The sequence below is a fragment of the Bos javanicus genome, chromosome 7 (assembly GCF_032452875.1).
Source record: "Bos javanicus breed banteng chromosome 7, ARS-OSU_banteng_1.0, whole genome shotgun sequence".
In the NCBI taxonomy this organism is placed as follows: domain Eukaryota; kingdom Metazoa; phylum Chordata; class Mammalia; order Artiodactyla; family Bovidae; genus Bos; species Bos javanicus.
Window position 1 is genome coordinate 19,324,417 of NC_083874.1, and position 19,492 is coordinate 19,343,908.

Genomic DNA, 19,492 nt, shown 5'->3' on the forward strand with positions numbered 1-19,492 from the left:
GCCCAGGGAAATTTCCTGACCAGGGCTCTAACCAAGGAGCCCGGCATGGGGAGCCCAGAGTCTTAGTCACTGGACTACCAGGAAAGTCGCTAACAGTGGTTAATATTTTTGCATATGTGCTTTATATTCCTGTGTGAATATATATGCATTTGCTTTTAAACATTTGAAAGTAAGTTTCATACATCCATCATCACACGTCACCCTAAATACTAAATACTTCGTCACACTAAATACTTCGGCATTTCCCAAGAATCAGTCAGTTCAGTCAGTCAGTCAATTCAGTCGCTCAGTCGTGTCCGACTCTTTGCGACCCCATGAATCACAGCACGCCAGGCCTCCCTGTCCATCACCAACTCCTGGAGTTCACTCAGACTCACGTCCATCAAGTCAGTGATGCCATCCAGCCATCTCATCCTCTGTTGTCCCCTTCTCATCCTGCCCCCAATCCCTCCCAGCATCAGTCTTTTCCAATGAGTCATCTCTTCGCATCAGGCTGCCAAAGTACTGGAGTTTCAGCTTCAGCATCATTCCCTCCAAAGAAATCCCAGGGCTGATCTCCTTCAGAATGGACTGGTTGGATCTCCTTGCAGTCCAAGGGACTCTCAAGAGTCTTCTCCAACACCACAGTTCAAAAGCATCAATTCTTCGGTGCTGAGCCTTCTTCACAGTCCAACTCTCACATCCATACATGACCACTGGAAAAACCATAGCCTTGACTAGATGGACTTTTGTTGGCAAACTAATGTCTCTACTTTTGAATATGCTATCTAGGTTGGTCATAACTTTCCTTCCAAGGAGTAAGCGTCTTTTAATCTCATGGCTGCAGTCACCATCTGCAGTGATTTTGGAGCCCCAAAAAGAAAGTCTGACACTGTTTCCACTGTTTCCCCATCTATTTCCCATGAAGTGATGGGACCGGAAGCCATGATCTTCATTTTCTGAACGTTGAGCTTTAAGCCAACTTTTTCACTCTCCACCTTCACTTTCATCAAGAGGCTTTTGAGTTCCTCTTCACTTTCTGCCATAAGGGTGGTGTCATCTGCATATCTGAGGTTATTGATATTTCTCCCGGCATTCTTGATTCCAGCTTGTGCTTCTTCCAATCTAGCGTTTCTCATGATGTACTCTGCATAGAAGTTAAATAAGCAGAGTGACAATATATACAGCCTTGACGTACTCCTTTTCCTATTTGCAACCAGTCTGTTGTTCCATGTCCAGTTCTAACTGTTGCTTCCTGACCTGCATACAGATTTCTCGAGAGGCAGGTCAGGTGGTCTGGTATTCCCATCTCTTTCAGAATTTTCCACAGTTGATTGTGATCCACACAGTCAAAGGACTTTGTGGCTTTGGCATAGTCAATAAAGCAGAAATAGATGCTTTTCTGGAACTCTCTTGCTTTTTCCATGATCCAGCAGATGCTGGCAATTTGATCTCTGGTTCCTCTGCCTTTTCTAAAACCAGCTTGAACATCAGGAAGTTCACGGTTCACATATTGCTGAAGCCTGGCTTGGAGAATTTTGAGCATTACTTTACTAGCATGTGAGATGAGTGCAATTGTGCGGTAGTTTGAGCATTCTTTGGCATTGCCTTTCTTTGGGATTGGAATGAAAACTGACCTCTTCCAGTCCTGTGGCCACTGCTGAGTTTTCCAAATTTGCTGGCATATTGAGTGCAGCACTTTCACAGCATCATCTTTCAGGATTTGGAATAGCTCCACTGGAATTCCATCACCTCCACTAGCTTTGTTCATAGTGATGCTTTCTAAGGCCCACTTGAATAGGGACATTGAATTATATGCTACCTTTACCACACAAAGAAAATTCATATTCATGCCATGATGTTGTTTAATATTCAGTCCATTTCCAATTTTCTTCATTGTTCTATGAAGTTTTTGCAGCTTTTTCTTTTGAACCAGGATCAAATCAAGGTTCATGCACTGCAAGTAAAGATTACATTATTCTAGTCCATTTTGATAAAGATCTTGTTTATTTTTTGCAACTTTGACTTTCTCGAGCCACCAGGTAAGCTGGTTTGAAGAAAGTCTCACATTCTGGATTTGTCTATTTCCTTGTCAGGCTGTTTTTTTTTTTTTTTTCTAAAGTTTGAGTCTGCCACAAAGCATGTGGGATCTTAGTTCCCTGACAAGGGATTGAAATTGCAGCCCCTGCAGTGGAAGTGAGAAGTCTTAACCACTGGACCACCATGAAATTCCCATGAGGCTGTTTTATTGTTTCTCTATCCTTTGTAATTCTCATGAATTTAGACCTAGAGGCTTAATGCAATTGTCTTTTACTTTAAAATGTTATTTTCTATCGTAAAAGTCAAAGAACCCCATTAAAGAGAGTTGAGAAAGAGGAGAAAAATCCCCTATAATCCAACCCTAAATAACCAGTGTTAGAATTCTTTCCTTCTTCCTTACCTTGTTTTTTCCACAGCATGTTTTCTACCTATCGTAAACCAGTGGGCAGATAGCATCATCTATTGCATTTAAAAATTTTATTTACTGATTTATGGATTTATGACTGTGTTGGGTCTTTGCGGCTGTGCTCGGGCTTTCTCTAGTTATGGTGTGCAGGCTTCTCATCACAGTGGCTTCTCTTGTTGGGGAGCATAGGTCTTAGGGTGGGGGAGCTTCAACAGTTGCAGCGGGCAGGCTTAGCAGTGGTTGCACACAGGATTAGTTGCCCTGTAGCATGCGGAATCTTCTCAGACCAGGGCTCAAACCTGTGTCCTCTGCATTGGCAGGTGGATTCTTAACCACTGGACCACTAGGGAAGTCCCAACCATTGCATTTTTACTCAACACTGCAGTGTGGTGGGAAGCCTTCAAATTGGAGCCCAGTGATTTCCACCTCCTGGCAGTCACATTGTTGTGAAGTCCGCACCCACACTGAAGGAAAGTCTCTGTCTGTGACACCAGTAGCAAATGTTAGAAATGATGGTATGTTAAGTCTGATACTGGGTTATAAAAATACTGTGGCTTCTTTCCTGGGCACTCCTCTCCCCCGCCTTTTAATTTTTTTTAATTGTGTTGGTTGCGCGGGGTTTTAGTTTCGGCATGCTGTATCTTTCGTGCTCTTCACTATGGTGCATCAGCTTCGCTCTCGTTGTGGCTCTTGGGTTTATTCGCCCTGTGGCATGTGGGATTTTAGTTCCCCAACCAGGGATTGAACCCTTGTCCCCTGCATTGGAAGACAGATTCTTAACCACTGGAACACTAGGGAAATCCCACTCCACTCTTGCTTGCTCCCTCCGTCTCACTCTCTTTTATTACCCACACAGGTCACACACACTGGAGGAACCTGGCCGCCATGTTATGATGACCCTCAAGTGGTGTATAGAAAGGTCTATATAGGGAGGGCCTAAGGCCTCTGATCAATAGCAATCAAGGCCCTATGGCCTGCCAACAACCATTTGAGTGAGCTTGGAAGCAGCCCCTCCCTCAGTTGAGCCTTCAGATGTGGCCATAGCTCCAGACAACACTGACTTCAGCATCTCCTGAAAGCCTTGAGCCAGAGCCACCCAGCTAAGCCACTCCTGATTTCTGATGCACAGACATTTTGAGATAATGGTTGGTCTTTTAAGTTGGTAAATTTGGGGACTGCTTGTTATGCAGCAACTACTAACTTATACATCTCCTGAAGGATTTTCCCCTGGCTACAAATTAATTCACCAGACCACAGTTCCTTGCGGCTATAGACTGTTCAATAGAGGGGAGGATCAGACCACACATTACCCACTCTCAGCAGAGGGTCCACTCTCCCCTTTGCCCACCCTGCTCTGGGCACAGTGCTCTGTGAAATAAGCTACTACCTCAGGGCCTTCACCTTTGCTGTTCCTTCTGCCTGGAATGCTCTTCTCCCAGATACCCCCATGGTTTTGCCCCTTGTCTCCTTCAGACATTTCTATTCAAATGTCAGACCTTACTAGCCTATCTGAAAGAGAACTCCAATTGCTCTGGTTTTTTTTTTAATATGTATTTACTTATTTGGCTGCATAGGGTCTTAGTTGTGGCAAGCCATCTTCATTGCATCATGCAGGATCTTTCATTGCAGCACATGGACTCTGCAGCTGCTGGGCTTGGGCTTAGTAGTGCAGCTCATGGGCTTAGTTGCCCTGTTACATGTGAGATCTTAGATCCCTGACCAAGGATGGAACCCAAGTACCCTACATTGCAAGGTGGGTTCTTAACCACTGGACTACTAGAGAAGTCCCTCCCATCACTCTTGATTCCCTTCTCCTACTTTATTTTCTTTCACAGGAGTTATCACTACCCGTCACTATATACTTATTTAATAGTTGTATCCCTAATTGACTGTGAGCCCCTTGAGGGCAGGATCCCATCAGTCTTATTCTCTGTTGTGACTGTACTGGCCTGATACCCAGCAGATGCTCAGTAAATGTTCTGGGCATACTCTTGCACTCAATCACACAGTGAAAATGCAGCCATGAGAATTCCAACCTAAATGTGTGCACACATGCATGTGTTTGTTTTTTTTTTTTTTTGCTAGAGTATTTGGGGTGGGGGACTTCCCTGGTGGCTTATACGGTAAAGAATCTGCCTACAGTGCAGGAGCCCTGGGTTCAGTTCCTGGGTTGGGAAGATCCCCTGGAGAACGGAATGGAAACCCACTCCAATATTCTTGCCTGGAAAATCCTATGGACAGAGAAGCCTGGTGAGCTATAGTCCATGGGGTCACAAAGAGTCAGATACGACTGAGCAACCAACATAAGAGTGTTTTTTTTTAATTATTTATTTATTTTGGCTGTGCTGGTTCTTCGTTCCTGCACAGGCTTTTCTCTAGTTGTGACTAGCAGCGGCTACTCTAGTTGTAGTGCGGGGGCTTCTCATTATGGTGGCTCCTCTTGTTGTGGAGCACAGGCTCTAGGGCGTGTGGGCTCAGTAGTTGCGGTTCCCAGCTCTAGAGTTCAGGTTTAGTAGTTGTGGTGCGTGGGCTTAGTTGCTCTGAAGCATGTGGAATCTTCCCAGACCAGGGATCAAACCAGTTTCCTGCATTGGCAGGCAGATTCTTTACCATTGAACCAAAAGGGAAACCCCGCCAGAGTATTGTATTATTTACTTTTTAAAAGATTTTTTTCCATGTGGACTATTTTCAAGTCTTTACTGAATTTGTTACTATATTGTTTCTGCTTTTATGCTTTGGATTTCTGGCCCCAAAGCATGTGGGATCTGGGGCTTCCCAGGTGGTGCTAGTGGTAAAGAACCTGCCTGCCAATGAGGGGGATGCGAGAGATGCAGATTCTATCCCTAGGTCAGGAAGATCTCCTGGAGTAGGAAATGACAACCTGCTCCAGTATTCTTGCCTGGAAAATTCCATGGGCAGAGCAGCCTGGTGGGCTACAATCCATTGGGCCGCAAAAAATATGACACAACTGAATGATTCAGCACAGCACATGTCTTATCTTAGCACCCCGACCAGAGATTGAACCTGCAGCCCCTGAATTGGAAGGCAAAGTCTTAACCATTGAACTGCCAGGGAAGTCCGTTTTCTGGAGTATTTAAAAAAATATCTGATAAAAATGGTTCATATAAAAAATTTTAATAAAAACAAAAACCTATCTGAGATGTTATTTCACCCACAAATACCTCAGAAAACATCTTTAGCTGAAAAAAATTTATTTTTAAACATCATTACAATGTCATTACCATTCTTAACAAAATCAACAATAGCTCCTTTATATCATCTAACACCTGGATCCAATCAAATTTCCCTGGTGGTCTCAAGCAAGCCCTTTTCCTGTGTGTGATTCTTATGTAATGTTACAAACTGCGTCCACCCTCCCATTCCCTCAATCGTTTCCCGCTTAATTTTTCTCCACATTACTAACACCATCCAGTCCACCATAGATTTTATATTTTCTGGCTCTCTCCTCCAATCAAAAAGATCACGAGTTCTTTGAGGTCAGGGAATTTTGTTTTCTACACTGCTGGTACAGAACGGACTCTCAAAAACTGTTCTTAAAGGAGTAAACCTGCAGTCCATGGAGTAGCAAAGAGTCAGACACGACTTGGCGACTGAACAACAACAAAATCATGATAACGTCCGCGATTTATTCAGAGATTTCGAATTGCAGCATCATCTTCACAGACCTCCTTTGAAGCCGGTGCTATTCGTATCCTCATTTCATAGCTAGGAAAACAAAGTTCAGCAAGGTTAAAGTTTGGGCTGCACTAGATTCTTCGTTGAACTCCGTCAGCGCTCTGAGGATAATCTCCGATCTCTTTAAGTTAAACCCCTCGGTGATCTGCTATCCAGGGTCCCCAAGCCCTAGCTCTGTGCAACCCATCCTCTTCATTTTCTCCCACCTTGTGTTTGTTGAGGACTACTGGCACTGACCACGTGGCTGGGTCGTGGGGACTTTACCCCCACACAGAGTTGGGACTTTTTCACGTGACCGCTGGGTAGCCAGGGAAGGTTCTTGAGTAAGTAAAAGGACAGGGCCAGCGCTTTCTCCGCGGGGTCCTCGGCCTGTCCCTCTCCCTCTTGTCACTCCTTGGGGAACGCGGTGGAAGGCGCTCAAGCACAACCTCCCTCCCTCCCTCTGGAAGCACCGTCGTTGCCCCTGGCAACAGAATCCAGACGAACCACAGAGACGCGCCCCGAGAGTGCAGAGTGGTCACTTTGGGCCAGCAAGACGCAGAGATCTAGAGAGGCACGCTGCGCCGATTGTCACGTGGACTGCCCTCGCGAAGGCGGGACTTCCGGCGGCGCCGTATTTTTTTTCCGGTTGCTGGCTCCTGCCGGCCCCTCCCGTACTGGGCCCTGCGCCCCCCCCCCCCCCGCGGCCCCCTGCCGCCGGGCCCGCCGCCACTATGAAGAAATTCTTCCAAGAGATCAAGGCCGACATCAAGTTCAAGAGCGCGGGACCGGGTCAGAAGCTCACGGAGTCGGTGGGGTGCGTGACAGGCGTTGAAGCTTGAGACCCGGGGACGGGGATGGGCTTGGGGGGGCGGGGGGCGGCGCGCGGGAAGTCTAGGAAAGGCGAGGGGCGTGGAGGGGCGGCTGAGAGAACTTGGGGGACACCTCCGGGGGCGGGGCACGAGGGAGGGGTGGGAGTTGGGGGAGGGGAGGCCTCTGGGGGCGGGGCAGAGGGAGCGAGGCTCGAGGGGGCGGGGCTGCAGGAACTGAGGGGTCAGTTAAGAGACCCTAGCCGGTTAGGGCGGGCGGTAAGGGAGAGGCCAGGGATGCGGGGAACGGCCCCTGAAAAGTCATCGCCTAAGATCTGAGGGCATCTCGGTGATCAGAAGTTGGGGACTGATCCTGGAGAAACAAGAAGAACTGGGGTCGCAAAAAGTCGTGAAGCTTAAGCTCCGTGGCGATAGAGAACTGGGCCTTGGTTGTGGAGCAGGAGGGTGGACGGGAGGTGAGGATCCGGAGAGCTTAGGCGTTGTTGGAGATGTGGTCAGGCTTGGGAGGTGCGGGTGAACTGCGGGGGGCGGGGGGGAGGTGAGTGGCTCTGTGAGGGGCTGTGGAAGGTCTGGGAGGAGAAGGGAGGCAGGTGGGTGGAGTTGAGGACCTGGGGGACTCCGACTAGAAGGAGATGGGGGTCCTCCTCGTGGGTGATCGCTGAGTGGCCTGAAGGCCCCGGAGGGAGACCTGGGAGGGGAGGGAAGGTGGCCTCCACTTCAGGCCTCTGTAACTTGACTGGGGAGAACTTGAAGAGAGGGGCCTGGGGCCACACTGGAGACTCCATGGGGAAGTGTGAGGGGCCAGTGCTGAGCAGAAGATAGTGATGAGCTGGAGTGGATGGGCTGAGAAGGCTCCACTCTGGGGAGGAATGAGCAGAAGGAGTCTAGAAGGGGCTGGGATTCCTACAGGGAGCTACAGAGAGGGCTTGGAGGCCCGAGGGGGTTTAGGATGGGGAGTGACTAAAGAAAGTTGTCAGCCTGGGGAGGGGTCTGTGAGGCATAATGGAAGGGATTGTGAAGAGGTGGGGGCTGGGAGGACAGACTGGGTGGCCGGCAGTAAGGGTTGGTGAGGGAATCCTGAGGCAGTGGGGGTGGGTAAGGGAGAGTGGGTGCATGGTAAGAACATCAGGGCATCTGTCATGAGGCTTGGGGGTTCCCTAGGGTTCTTGGGAAGGGATCACTGAGTGGGGTGAAGGAGGCCCATGAGGGCCAGATCTGTGAGTCAGGGAGGAAAGTGCAGGTCCCGGGAGCCTGAGGGTAGCGGGGAAAGGAGGACCCCTTTAAAGGGGCCCAGGGAGAGTCATGGGCCAAACAAGGGAGTCCATTCATTTGTCCATCAAGTAGTGAGTGGAGGTGGGAGCTGGAGCAGCTGGGACTGTGTGTGACTGGAAGGAGGTGAGGGCTGATGGTTTTGTCAGACTGGAAGCCTGGAAGGAGAGGGGAGGGAAGTCATGTGGAAATTTGGGCTTCCATGATGCGCCTGGAGCCAGACTAGAGATGCAGGATGTGTGTCCAGCTAACTGCCACGGCATGAGAATCCCTGCCCTCTCAGGGCTCCCCTTCCTGTGAGGGGAGGTGGACAAGTAAGCCAATACATAAATGATGGAAGGTTTGCTGTGAAGGAAAAAAAAACAGGGTTGAGATTGCCAGCGATGCTGGGGACTGTTAGGTGGTCTGAGAATGTCTCTCTAAGAAGGGGAAGTTTGAGCTCAGATTTAGCCGTGTGGAAATCAACCCATACCATACACATGCATGCACTGTTGAAGTGGCCCCTGTCCATCCCAGGGAGAATACTCCCCCAGACAGCAGAGTGCAAAGGTCTTGTGGTAGAAGACCGTCAGACCAAAGATGGGAGCAAATGAGGGAAAGGGCAGCTCGTGAGGGGCCTGTGTTTGCTACAGGGTTTTGTCGTTGTTGGGGTGAGGGGGCTGTATATGCAGAGGAGTGACTGGGTTTTAGAAGAACCCCTTTGGCTGCCAGGATGAGCCATGAAGGGAGGAGGGGGGAGTGAAAGGTTTGGAAAATGGTGCTTTTATTGAATGGTGGGGCTCGGGCGGGGCTACCCATAGGTGACTTGTCTGTTCTTCAGCCTGAAACTTTCAGCTGTGGACAGGGTGGGCAAGAGGAGCAGGGATCAGAAAAGAGGGCTGCCCTGGGTGTCTGACCAGAGAGGGGGACCGGGGAAGGGCGGAGGCGCAGAAAGGCCGTGAATGCAGAGTCTTGGCTCCCTCTTGAGATATAGCACAGGTGATTCCAGCTCCCAAAGAGAGAGTCCTGAGGGAAGAAGAGCAAGGCAGAGTCAGACCTGGGTGGGAGGCAGGACTCTACTGGAATGAGGAGGAGGCCAGGTCATTTCCCGGCTGGGTCAGGGCTAGAGGGTGCCCATCCTGCGGGGCAATCACCCTGCTTCCCAGGGTGGAGGCAATACCAAACCAGATCTCTCTAGCCTGCCTCACACAGGGCCTGTGTGCAGCCTGGCACACTGCCCCAGCTTCCATGAACCTCTGGGGCTTGTGAGAGAGTGGCTGGAGCCCTCGTAGGGAGGAACGTTGCCCTGAGGAATAGACATGCTGAGCCTTAGCTCCTGGCATGCCATCTACCTGGCACACAGTTGGTGCTCAGTAGACGAAGTCTGGATGGGTCTTACCCTTGTAGACAATACGGGTAGAGACTCTCCCATGGGGAAGGGGGCAGACGGTGGGTGTGCTCTCCCCCCGCCTGACAGGTGACGACTCCGAGGCCCAGACCAGGACAGGATTTGCCCAGAAGGGCCAAGCAGGGAATAGAACCACCATCTGCCTCCAGGGACTCCTCTGTCAGCGTTAGAACCACTGTCTGGTGGCCCCCAGGGAAGAGGCACGGCTGTGTCTGCTGGGACAGGAGGGGGAGGGGACAGAAACTCTCCTGCCAACCCCATGTCACCTCACCATCCCCTTGCATCTCCTTAGGGAGAAGGCCCCCAAAGAGAAGCCCAGCCAGCCGCCAGTGCGACAGCCCCGCCAGGGACCCACCAATGAGGCGCAGATGGCGGCAGCAGCGGCCCTGGCCCGGCTGGAGCAGAAGCAGCCCCGGGCACGGGGTCCCACATCGCAGGACTCCATCCGGAACCAGGGTGAGCCTCGACTGTCCTCCAGCCATGGCGGGGGGACATGGGGCAGGTGGAGCAGGCCTCTCCCCACTGTCCTCTAAGCGGATCCTCTGCTTCTCATGGGTCCCGGAGCCTTCGGGCTCCCACACTTTGAGGTAGGAGGAGGTTTAAATCACAGTTGTGAGGAAGATCCCCTGGAGAAGGAAATGGCACCCCACTCCAGTATTCTTGCCTGGAGAATTCCACGGACAGAGGAGTCTGGCAGGCTACTGTCCATGGGGTAGCACAGAGTCATACGTGACTGAGCAACTAACACTTTTACCACAAAGGGGAAGTGCTGGTGAAAAGGCTCAGGAGGGGTCTGTCTGTGATCTGGGGCAGGGATGTCTGGGATGGTGGAGGGAGACAGAACCAGGACTTGGAGCAGGAGGAGGGCATGGTCTGGTGCAGCCTGAGCCTGGGGGCATGGAGAGGTGCGGGGGCCAGGAGGACCTCGAGCTGGAAGGACTAGAGTGTGACCCGTATGAGGATTCAGGCCTGGACGTGGCGTGCAGGCTCACTCCACACACTGACGTGTTCTCCGTCTCCCTGCCTCTCGCCACAGTGAGAAAGGAACTCCGGGCTGAAGCAGCGGTCAGTGGGGACCCAGAGGCCCCAGGGAGCAACACGGTAAAGACATTGCGGCAGCAGCAGTGGGACCCCCAAAGTGGGGCCTGGGGAGGGGGGCCTGGAGGGCCTGCTTGGGCTCTTTCCTCCTCTGGTCTTATTGGTGCCCAGTCCTGGGCTGTAAGCATCTGCTGCTGGGGAGGGGAGGGAGATGCAGCTGTCAGGGTGGATCGAGGTCACCTCTGGCCTCAGGGTACTGAGGCAGGTTAGGGAACCCCGTGGTGGAGGGTGGTGTCATCTGGGACCTGCATGCCTGACGCATAATGAAACCAAACCCAAGTGCCGGGGGAGGGGCTGCACGTCCATTCAGTCATTCCCCTGTAACCACACACGGAGAGGAGCTGTTACAGTTCCCATTTTTCAGAAGAGAAAACTGAGGTTCAGAGAGCCCAGTGTCCTCAGTTTGCACCTCTAAACCAGCAGGGGCAGGACTGGAATTCCCAGGCTGTCTGACTCCAAAGCCCTCTCTTAGCGCTGCCCTCTGCTGCTTTCCTTGGTAGTGGGGCACACAGAGACTGGTGTAATCTTAACAGAGAGCTTGGCGGAAAGGGTGTTCTGAGCAGCACCACCCGTGAGGCCTGAGAGTTTTAGAAAGGAAGGAACCTTGAAGATGACCTAGGAATTGAGTTGCAGACCAAGGCTGGGGCTCACCCAGGGCACCTTTGACCCCCTGACTCCCTTTCCAAAGCCCCTTCCTCACTCCTCAGTCAGGGGGAGCAGGAGCCCTCAGTTGAGCATTTGCTCTGTGTCCAGAGCACGCTCTGTGTTCCTTATCTTGTTGAATTCTGAGTTGGTCCCTCAAGGACATCTTACAACCCCGAAGATGAGCTCCGAGGGGCTTGGCTACTGGGCCACAGTGTTCCACAGTAGGCAGAGGTGACAACGTTAGGCCTAGGGCTGTCTGGCTCCCAGGGCTATGCTCTCAGGAGTGTGGCACTCAGGGTGGCGTTTGTCCACAGTCCAGGCTGACACCTTCTCCCATCTTCCCAGGCGCCTGAGCCCAAAGAGGAAGGCTCTGCCCACCTGGCGGTGCCCGGGGTATACTTCACCTGCCCCTTCACGGGGGCCATCCTAAGGAAGGACCAGCGGGACGCCCGCATCAGAGAGGCCATTCTCATGGTGAGTGCCTGCCCCGATGCCTGAGCTGCCCCTTGAAGTCTGGAAGGCCCAGCAGCCCCTGCAGCGTCACCACCTGGGTGTGCTCCAGTTCTGTGCTAACCTTCCTCACCTGTGGGACAGAATTCACAGTCCGGGAGGGTAGGTGGAGAAAGCCGCCTCCACCCTCCCCGGGGCACCAGCTCTGAGCGTGTTATATCCGTTCTCAGAGATGCTCCAGATACAAACTACCGAGGCATCTGTATCTCCTACATGGGCTGCGTTTTTGTTTTACATAAAAATCAATCTGCCGTTCACATCTGACATGGAACTGCAGCATTTATCAGTACAGGAAGAATTTCCATGTTTTGTTTTGTTTTTTTTTTTTTTGCTTAAAATTCTTTATTAGGAAATAATTCCAAACCTAAAGAAAAAGTACAAGAACAGAAAGAACATCTGAATCTCCTTCACCTAGGGTAGGAGTGACCTATTACTGTTCCAACAGATTATTACAAATATTACAAATGTGGTGCCTCCAGAGGCACGTCTCTGCCCTCACAGTTCTGGAAGTTAGGAGTGGGCTACAGTCAAGATGGTCACAGGGCTGTGAGCCTTCTGGGAGCCCTGGGGATTCAGGCTGTTTGCTGCTGTTCCTTCGCTGCCTTCACGGCCAGCTGAGCCAGGCCAGGCCTTTCCTAGCTGCCCGCTCTCTGCTTCTTTCTCTGTCTTCCCCCTCTTCAGGGCCCTTACGACTCCATTGGGCTCACCTGGTAATCCCAGCTAATCTTATCTTAAGGTCAAATCAACAGCCTTAACTCCATCTGCTCAACCCCTGCCCCTTAACCTACATTCTCCCAGGTTCCAGGGATCAAGTTACAAATACCTGTGTCATTCTCCCCACCTTACCCAAACCTGCCAGTTGTTAACGTTTTTACCTCATTTGCTCTATCACCCCTGTTTTTTTTCTTTTTTTTTTTTTGCCACGCCGCATGTGGGATCTTAGTTCCCCCACTAGGGATGGAACCCACACACTTTGCATTGGAAGCACAGAATCTTAACCACCGGACCATCATGGAAGTCCCTCTATTTTTTTATGAGCGGTTTGAAAGTCTGCTTTCTCCATAGTGACTGCACGGTGACTCCTGTAAATTGTTCCTTGACTAACCAGCCCTGTGTTGATGAGCATGTAGGAAGTTTCCAATCTTTCACTAGAGAGGACAATATTTATGATGAAAACCTGGTCTGTACAGCACTTCGAGCTGTAGGTTCCATTCCAGAAGCTAAGTTGCTGGAACAAAGAACATCTGCGTCAGGCTTTGGATAGTTGTCACCAGGTGATCCTCCATAGAGTTTGTCCCGACTCACTCTCTCACCAGCATTGTGGGAGAAAGTTCCCATTTGCCCTGTCCCCTGTCACTGTGGGTGACCAAACGTTCATTGCCTCTACCCAAATTGATAGGTAAAAACATTTCAGCAGTTTTTAGTTTGCATCTCCCTTTTTAGGATTAGGTTGTCTATGTTTTCATATGAGAATGCATCTTTTGACCATTTTTGTATTGGGTTTTTTTTTTTATTATTGATTTGTAGGCACTCTTTACATATTAGGGAAATGAGGTTTTTGTCTATGATCTGGGGATATTTTACTCCAGTTTATATATTTTTTTCTCCAGCTTATTTTTATATTCTGCTTATGGTCACATAGCCATGCAGAAATTTTTTCTATGTAATTCAATGCATTGATTTTAATTTATGGCTTCCAGGTTTTTGGCATACTTAGAAAAGCCTTCCCTACTAAAGAATTAAAACAGTTCTTCCATGGTTTTTCTAGTGCTATTCTGTCTTGCTTTTTAATGTTTAAAGGTTTGCTCCAACTAGAATTTATCCCTGTGTAGAATATGATGCATGCAGCTAGGGTTATTTTCATTTTCAAAAAATTTTCATTGGAGTATAGTTAATTTACAGTGTTGTGCGTGTTTATTTTTTCCCCAGATAGTTACCCAGTTTTCCCCAGTCCTTATTTGTTGAAATACCTGTCTCTGGCCACTGTGAAGTCCACCCCCATCACAACATGAATACCTACATGGACGTTGTGTTCCTTTGTCCCTTGTCTGTTCACATCCCCTGGTCCTAATTTAAATGAGGCTGCAGGCTGCCTGGATACTTCTGAGAACAGCATTGGGAGCTGCAGCTCTTTGCTGGGGGGTGGGTGTGCTTGTCCCAGGAGGCTGAAGTGGGGGCCGTCAGCCTGGCTCAGCCATATCCTGAGGACGCCCCCCCCCCCGCCTCCATCTCACAGCTGCTGCTTTGCAGACCCACTTACTTGGCCCGTCTGAACCTTTTTGTCTTATGCTGGTAACTGGCAGACTGGACAAGGTCCAGATTTGAAGTCCCCAGGAGAGTTGACCCAGTTCACATCAGATGTCAAGTGACACATGGCTGCTGAAGGCTGACCCCCACTGTAGTTCAGAGAGGCGGGCCGGGGCAGGCAGAGGCTTCACACCTACCTTCCAGGAGCTCTGGCTGGGCTTCTGCGGGGGTGCACAGGTAGATCTGAGTGGCCAGGTGGTCTCTGCTCTGATCCATCACCTCTAATGACCCCACTGTTTACCCGCACCCCTGTTCAGGCAGAGCAGATGTGTTTGAGGCTGCCGCAGGTACCAGCCCCACTGGCCATGTAACTGCTGACTTTCTGGGGCTGCGGAAAAACAAGACCCCACAGTGAAGCCATGTGCTTGGCTGTCCAGTGCGAGCACACTTGCGCCTGACCCTGCTCCTCACCTCGGTGACCCATTCTCAGTCTCTCCCTACTGCGATGCTGTTTGCTGGGTCCCTGGGGGCACCCAGAGGCTGGGCCAGCTGAGGGATCAAACACGGCCCCTCCAATCCCCAGGGAAGCAGGTGGCACCCCCAAGGCAGGGGGACGGGTCAGCGGCATCTCCACTGTTTTGCCTCCCTGGCTGTGCATTGGGCAGCCGCAGGTCACAGACCTTTTTTGCATCCTGTTTCTGCCACCTCAGTCTGTTTCTAGAACGTCCCTTGCAGGGCTGGGGGATTAGGAGAGGCAGTGCGTCTACAGTGGCTGGCAGGTTCTGGACATGCTGCCAGTGTGTGCTGAGAGCCGGGCCACTTAGCCAGTGTGGCCCCGAGGAGGGTGCTTCCTGACCCTCTGCTTTCTTGACTCCCCCAGCACTTCTCCACTGACCCAGTGGCTGCCTCCATCATGAAGATCCACACGTTCAACAAGGACCGGGACCGGGTGAAGCTGGGCGTGGACACCATTGCCAAGTGAGTGGGCAGCCCTCTCCCACCAGGCGCCAACTCCTGCTGAGGAGGCCTGCAGGAAGCATGGTCCTCTCCCTGGGCCCTTGGGGAAGGGGTCTGGTCTCTCTGGGGCCATTTATCAATCTTTAAAATGAAGAGGTTTATTGCATCTGTTCAGTTCAGTTGCTCAGTCGTGTCCAACTCTGCAACCCCATGGACTGCAGCACACCAGGCTTCCCTGTCCATCAGCAACTCCCAGAGCTTACTCAAACTCACGTCCATCGAGTCAGTGATGCCATCCAACCATCTCATCCTCTGTCATCCCCTTCTCCTCCCGCCTTCGATCTTTCCCAGCATCAGGGTCTTTTCTAGTGAGTCAGTTGTTTGCATCAGGTGGCCAAAGTATTGGAGTTTAGCTTCAGCATTAGTCCTTCCAATGAATATTCAGGACTGATTTCCTTTAGGATGGACTGGTTGGATCTCCTTGCAGTCCAAGGGACTCTCAAAAGTCTTCTCCAACACCACAGTTCAAAAGCATCAATTTTTTGGCACTTAGCTGTCTTTATAATACAACTCTCACATCCATACACGACTACTGGATAAACCATAGCTTTGACTAGACGGACCTTGTATCAGGGGTTCCCAACCCTGGCTTCCTATTGGGATCATCAGAAGAGAGTGAAGAGGCAGGGTCGCCCTGTTCCTCTTATTGAGCAGGTCTGGGTGGCGGTGCCTAGCAGTTTGTGCTACTCAGGAGCCCCCCAAGCTGGAGGACCTCCAGGGACCCATCAGCTCCAGAGACCGTTCTGGCCCTGCCCCGCTCTACCCACCGTGGCAGGTCATTGGTGCCCTCAGAAGGCAGGACCGAAGGGGAGGCCTGGTGTCTTGGGCGCCAGGGGTCGGGGTTTGTGGGGTGTCCAGGTATGGCAGCACCTTGCTTGGGGTCACCCTTAATGAGGTGGCGTGGCTCTGAGCTGTCGGCCCCTATCCATCCCAGGTACCTAGACAACATCCACCTGCACCCAGAGGAGGAGAAGTACCGAAAGATCAAGGTGCAGAACAAGGTGTTCCAGGTGAGGGCTGCTGGCAGAGGGACTGGGCCTGGTGTGACTGGGCCCATGAGGCCCCCCAGGACCCAAGCCATCACAGGGAGCAGCTGGCTTGCAGACAGCCTGGGATGGGGGCTACAGCTGGCTGCAGAAGGGCCCCTACTTGGGGGGTGGGTTAGGGGGGTGGGCAGTGGGGAGCAGTCCAGGTGGGCTGAGGTGGTGGGTGGGAGGGTGGGCTCTCTGAGCACCATACACCCTCTGCCCTGCCCACCACCCACAGTGTTGAGTTAGTTGAGAGAACATCAGCACTGGGGAGGTTTTCCACACAAAGGCAGGCTTCTGGCATCTGTGGAGAAATTGGCCCATCACCCTGGCCCGTGGTATCTGCTCCTGCGGCCGGAAGGGCCCCACTTTCTTCTGGTGGCTTCCACCTGAGTCCAGCATCACATAGCTGGCCTGCCCCACCTTTGGCACTCCCTCCTCACGTTGTCCTTTGGATCTTCAGCCTGCCCTGGTGTTGACTTTTCTCGGTCCCCGGCCCTCTGTGAGCTCAGCCCCTCAGACGGCTTCAGGAGTTCAGCCTGTCCAGGGATAGCAGCTGCACTGAGACCAGGGACTCCGGGCCGGGAGGGCCAGGGTGGGCGGAGAGTCTTGAGGGGCACAGGGAGGCCCCCAAGGGTCCCGTGTGACCTCTGCCTCCGCTCTCAGGAACGCATTCACTGCCTGGAAGGGACCCACGAGTTTTTTGAGGCCATCGGTTTCCAGAAGGTGCTGCTTCCAATCCCTGACCAGGGTAAGAGCCAAGTTGGGGCAGGAGGGTCCGGCGAGGGGTCTCCCTGACTAGGCAGTGACGTTTCTGCGTGTTCCAGAGGGCCCCGAGGAGTTTTACGTGTTGAGCGAGGCCGCTCTGGCCCAGCCTCAGAGTCTGGAGCGGCACAAGGAGCAGCTGCTGAGCGCCGAGCCTGTGCGTGCCACTCTGGCCCGCCAGCGCCGCGTCTTCCGGCCCTCGACCCTGGCCTCGCAGTTTGACCTGCCCGCGGACTTCTTCAACCTCACGGCCGAGGAGATCAAGCGGGAGCAGCGGCTGCGGTCGGAGGCCGTGGAGCGGCTGAGCGTGCTACGGACCAAGGCCATGCGTGAGCGGGAGGAGCAGCGGGAGATGCGCAAGTACACGTACACGCTGCTGCGCGTGCGCCTCCCCGACGGCTGCCTGTTGCAGGGTCCGTTCTGGGCACCTGTGCGGTACCTCCAGGCTGCGTTTGTCCCCGGGGAGGTGTGCGTGCGCGTCCCCGACGGCTGCCTGCTGCAGGGTGCAGGGTGCGCGCTGGGCGCCCGTGTGGCCGGTCTGGGCTGCGCTCGTCCCCGGGGAGGAGGCTGAGGGCTCACGGCCGGCTGGCGCAGAGGGGCTCCCACGAGCTCCAGCGCCACTTGACTGTCTCACCCCAGGGACCTTCTACGCCCGGGAGCGGGTGGCGGCGCTGTATGGGTTTGTCCGGGAGGCCTTGCAGAACGACTGGCTGCCCTTTGAGCTGCTGGCCTCGGGTGGGCAGAAGCTGTCGGAAGATGAGAACCTGGCCTTCAACGAGTGTGGGCTGGTGAGTGATGGCTCCCCGCACCTTAACCCGACTCTCTGGGCTCTTGTTAAATCATCACAAGGCCCCAAGAGGGGATGGGATGGTACTGGGGAGGTGTCCCTGGGTGTTAAGACCCACCTTCCCACTTGTGGTGTGGCCTTGAGTAACTTCTGTTTGCAAAATGGAAATGTGCCAAGTGTGTTAAGAGTCCTCTGCAAAGCAGAGACCAGAAGGCATTCAAAATGCAGGAATTCTTTGAGAGGATGAAGGAGGGGGCTGGATTGCGGTCAGACCCTGATTCAGGGAGACTGGGAAGGAGGCCTGGAGAGGAAGTGCCAACTGCTGCCCCGGGCTGGGTGGGCTTCAGCCAGGCCAGGGGGGCGTCCTCCTCTGATGTGCCCTTGACAGCACAGCGGTGCTATCACCCGTGGGCCGGAGCAACCCTGGGCGAGCGTGGCCTGGGCTCCAGCAGGGAGATTTGAACGTGAAGCTGGACCTCTGCGCCTCTCACCCTGCTGCAGGTACCCTCTGCCCTCCTGACCTTCTCGTGGGATGCGGCTGTGCTTGAGGACATCAGGGCTGCAGGCACCCAGCCAGACACGTCTATCCTGAAACCCGAGCTCCTGTCGGCCATTGAGAAGCTCTAGTGAAATAAAGCAGGGTTGGCTCAGTCCCACCGTGGGTCTGTCTCGTGCTCTCCTCCACGTTCTCCCGTCCCAGTCCCTGTCCCACCTCCAGAACCACTCGCCCTGCCCATGGGGCAGTGTGAGCATGAGGAGGGGCGCTGGCTGGCCGGGCACACAGCCATGACCACCGTCAGGAGAGGGCATCACTAGTAATCTGTTTAACAGAAGCCCTGGGTGCCTCCCAGGCAGAGCAGCCTGCAGCCCTGGCCAGGACCCTGTGTGCAGTGGCCCTAGGGTAACTGGCCAAGGGAGGCCTGGGCCTATCAGAACAAGTTCTGTAAAGTTATAAACCTGAATAAACAGATGTTGACTAGTTTCCTGGTGGTGAGTTCAAGCTGTGGGAGGCAGGGTCAGCAGCTGCGAAACCACCAGTGAGCAAGGCTGGCTGTGGCTCCTGGTGAAGCAGGGTCAGGTGGACACCTGCTCGGGTGGTACCTGGGGTCCCAGGAGCCCCTCATGTCTGAGGCAAGCTCTTCACTTACCATGCTTTCCTATGTTGTCCCCACTGCCTACGAGCCAGCCCTGCTGAGGGCTCCTGGGGCCAGAACCCGTGAACATGACATTATGTGCCAGAGGGGCTTGGGGTGTGGGTAAGGACGAACTAGGCGACTGTCCTGGGTTATGCAGTGAGCCCAGGCGTCCCCAAGGGAGCTCTAACGTGTGGAAGGAAATAAAGATGGGAGATGTGACGCTGCAGGTCCTGAAGATGGAGGAGGGGCTTCTAACAGCTACAAAAAGCGGAAATGGGTTCCCTAAGAAATGGGGTTCCCCCTTCCAAAAGAATTGGGTTCTTCTGGAAGAATAAAATGGGGTTCTCTTGTTCCAGAAGAAACCATCTCTCCCCTCAATTTAACCTAGCGAGGGCCTCATGAGGCTTCTGCCCCTAGAACTGTTAAGAACAATGTGGGGCGCTTTGTCACAGCAGCCATGGGGATCTAACAGAGACAGGGAAACAAAGGTCTAGAGGGTGGAGGAACTGCCCTGTCTGGACTCCGCCTTCATGGAGGCCAGTGGTGATTGGCTCTCTGGCCACTATGAGGTGAGAGCTTCCAGGCCCCTGATGTGATTAGACACAAAAATTTCCTGTAACCCACAGCCACTGAGTAGCCCCCACACAAGCTGTGCCTCACACTTGGGCAGCCC

At 52.8% G+C, this 19,492-nt stretch overlaps 1 protein-coding gene and 1 long non-coding RNA gene across 3 annotated transcripts; one reads left to right on the top strand and one right to left on the bottom strand.

Moving 5' to 3' along the window:
• Nucleotides 1–6,057: 6,057 nt before the first annotated feature.
• On the bottom strand, nucleotides 6,058–6,618 carry LOC133250859 (uncharacterized). The gene is made up of 2 exons (XR_009737442.1): nucleotides 6,328–6,618; nucleotides 6,058–6,151 (listed from the first exon to the last, which is right to left on the bottom strand). It is a non-coding gene; the product is annotated as an uncharacterized LOC133250859 (long non-coding RNA).
• A 206-nt stretch (nucleotides 6,619–6,824) lies between these two features.
• UBXN6 (UBX domain protein 6) lies at nucleotides 6,825–18,665 on the top strand. 2 transcript variants are annotated; one of them, XM_061422611.1, is made up of 10 exons: nucleotides 6,825–6,917; nucleotides 9,879–10,042; nucleotides 10,623–10,687; nucleotides 11,675–11,803; nucleotides 14,967–15,064; nucleotides 16,038–16,113; nucleotides 16,798–16,882; nucleotides 16,959–17,309; nucleotides 17,536–17,684; nucleotides 18,185–18,665. In XM_061422611.1, the coding sequence occupies exons 1-10, from the start codon at nucleotides 6,835–6,837 to the stop codon at nucleotides 18,308–18,310; spliced, it is 1,326 nt and encodes a 441-aa protein (XP_061278595.1). In that variant the 5' UTR covers nucleotides 6,825–6,834; the 3' UTR covers nucleotides 18,311–18,665. The 2 variants fall into 2 exon arrangements, with proteins under 2 accessions (XP_061278595.1, XP_061278596.1); XM_061422612.1 differs by lacking the exon at nucleotides 6,825–6,917 and adding an exon at nucleotides 7,144–7,385.
• Nucleotides 18,666–19,492: the final 827 nt, after the last annotated feature.

What these genes read in the sequence shown, in the direction of transcription:
- UBXN6 (XM_061422611.1), top strand. Translation starts at nt 6,835, where the DNA reads ATGAAGAAATTCTTCCAAGAGATCAAGGCCGACATCAAGTTCAAGAGC. An exon ending in GGCGTGGACACCATTGCCAA is followed by an intron (nt 15,065 to 16,037) that starts GTGAGTGGGCAG and finishes TATCCATCCCAG; the next exon opens with GTACCTAGACAACATCCACC. An exon ending in GCTTCCAATCCCTGACCAGG is followed by an intron (nt 16,883 to 16,958) that starts GTAAGAGCCAAG and finishes TGCGTGTTCCAG; the next exon opens with AGGGCCCCGAGGAGTTTTAC.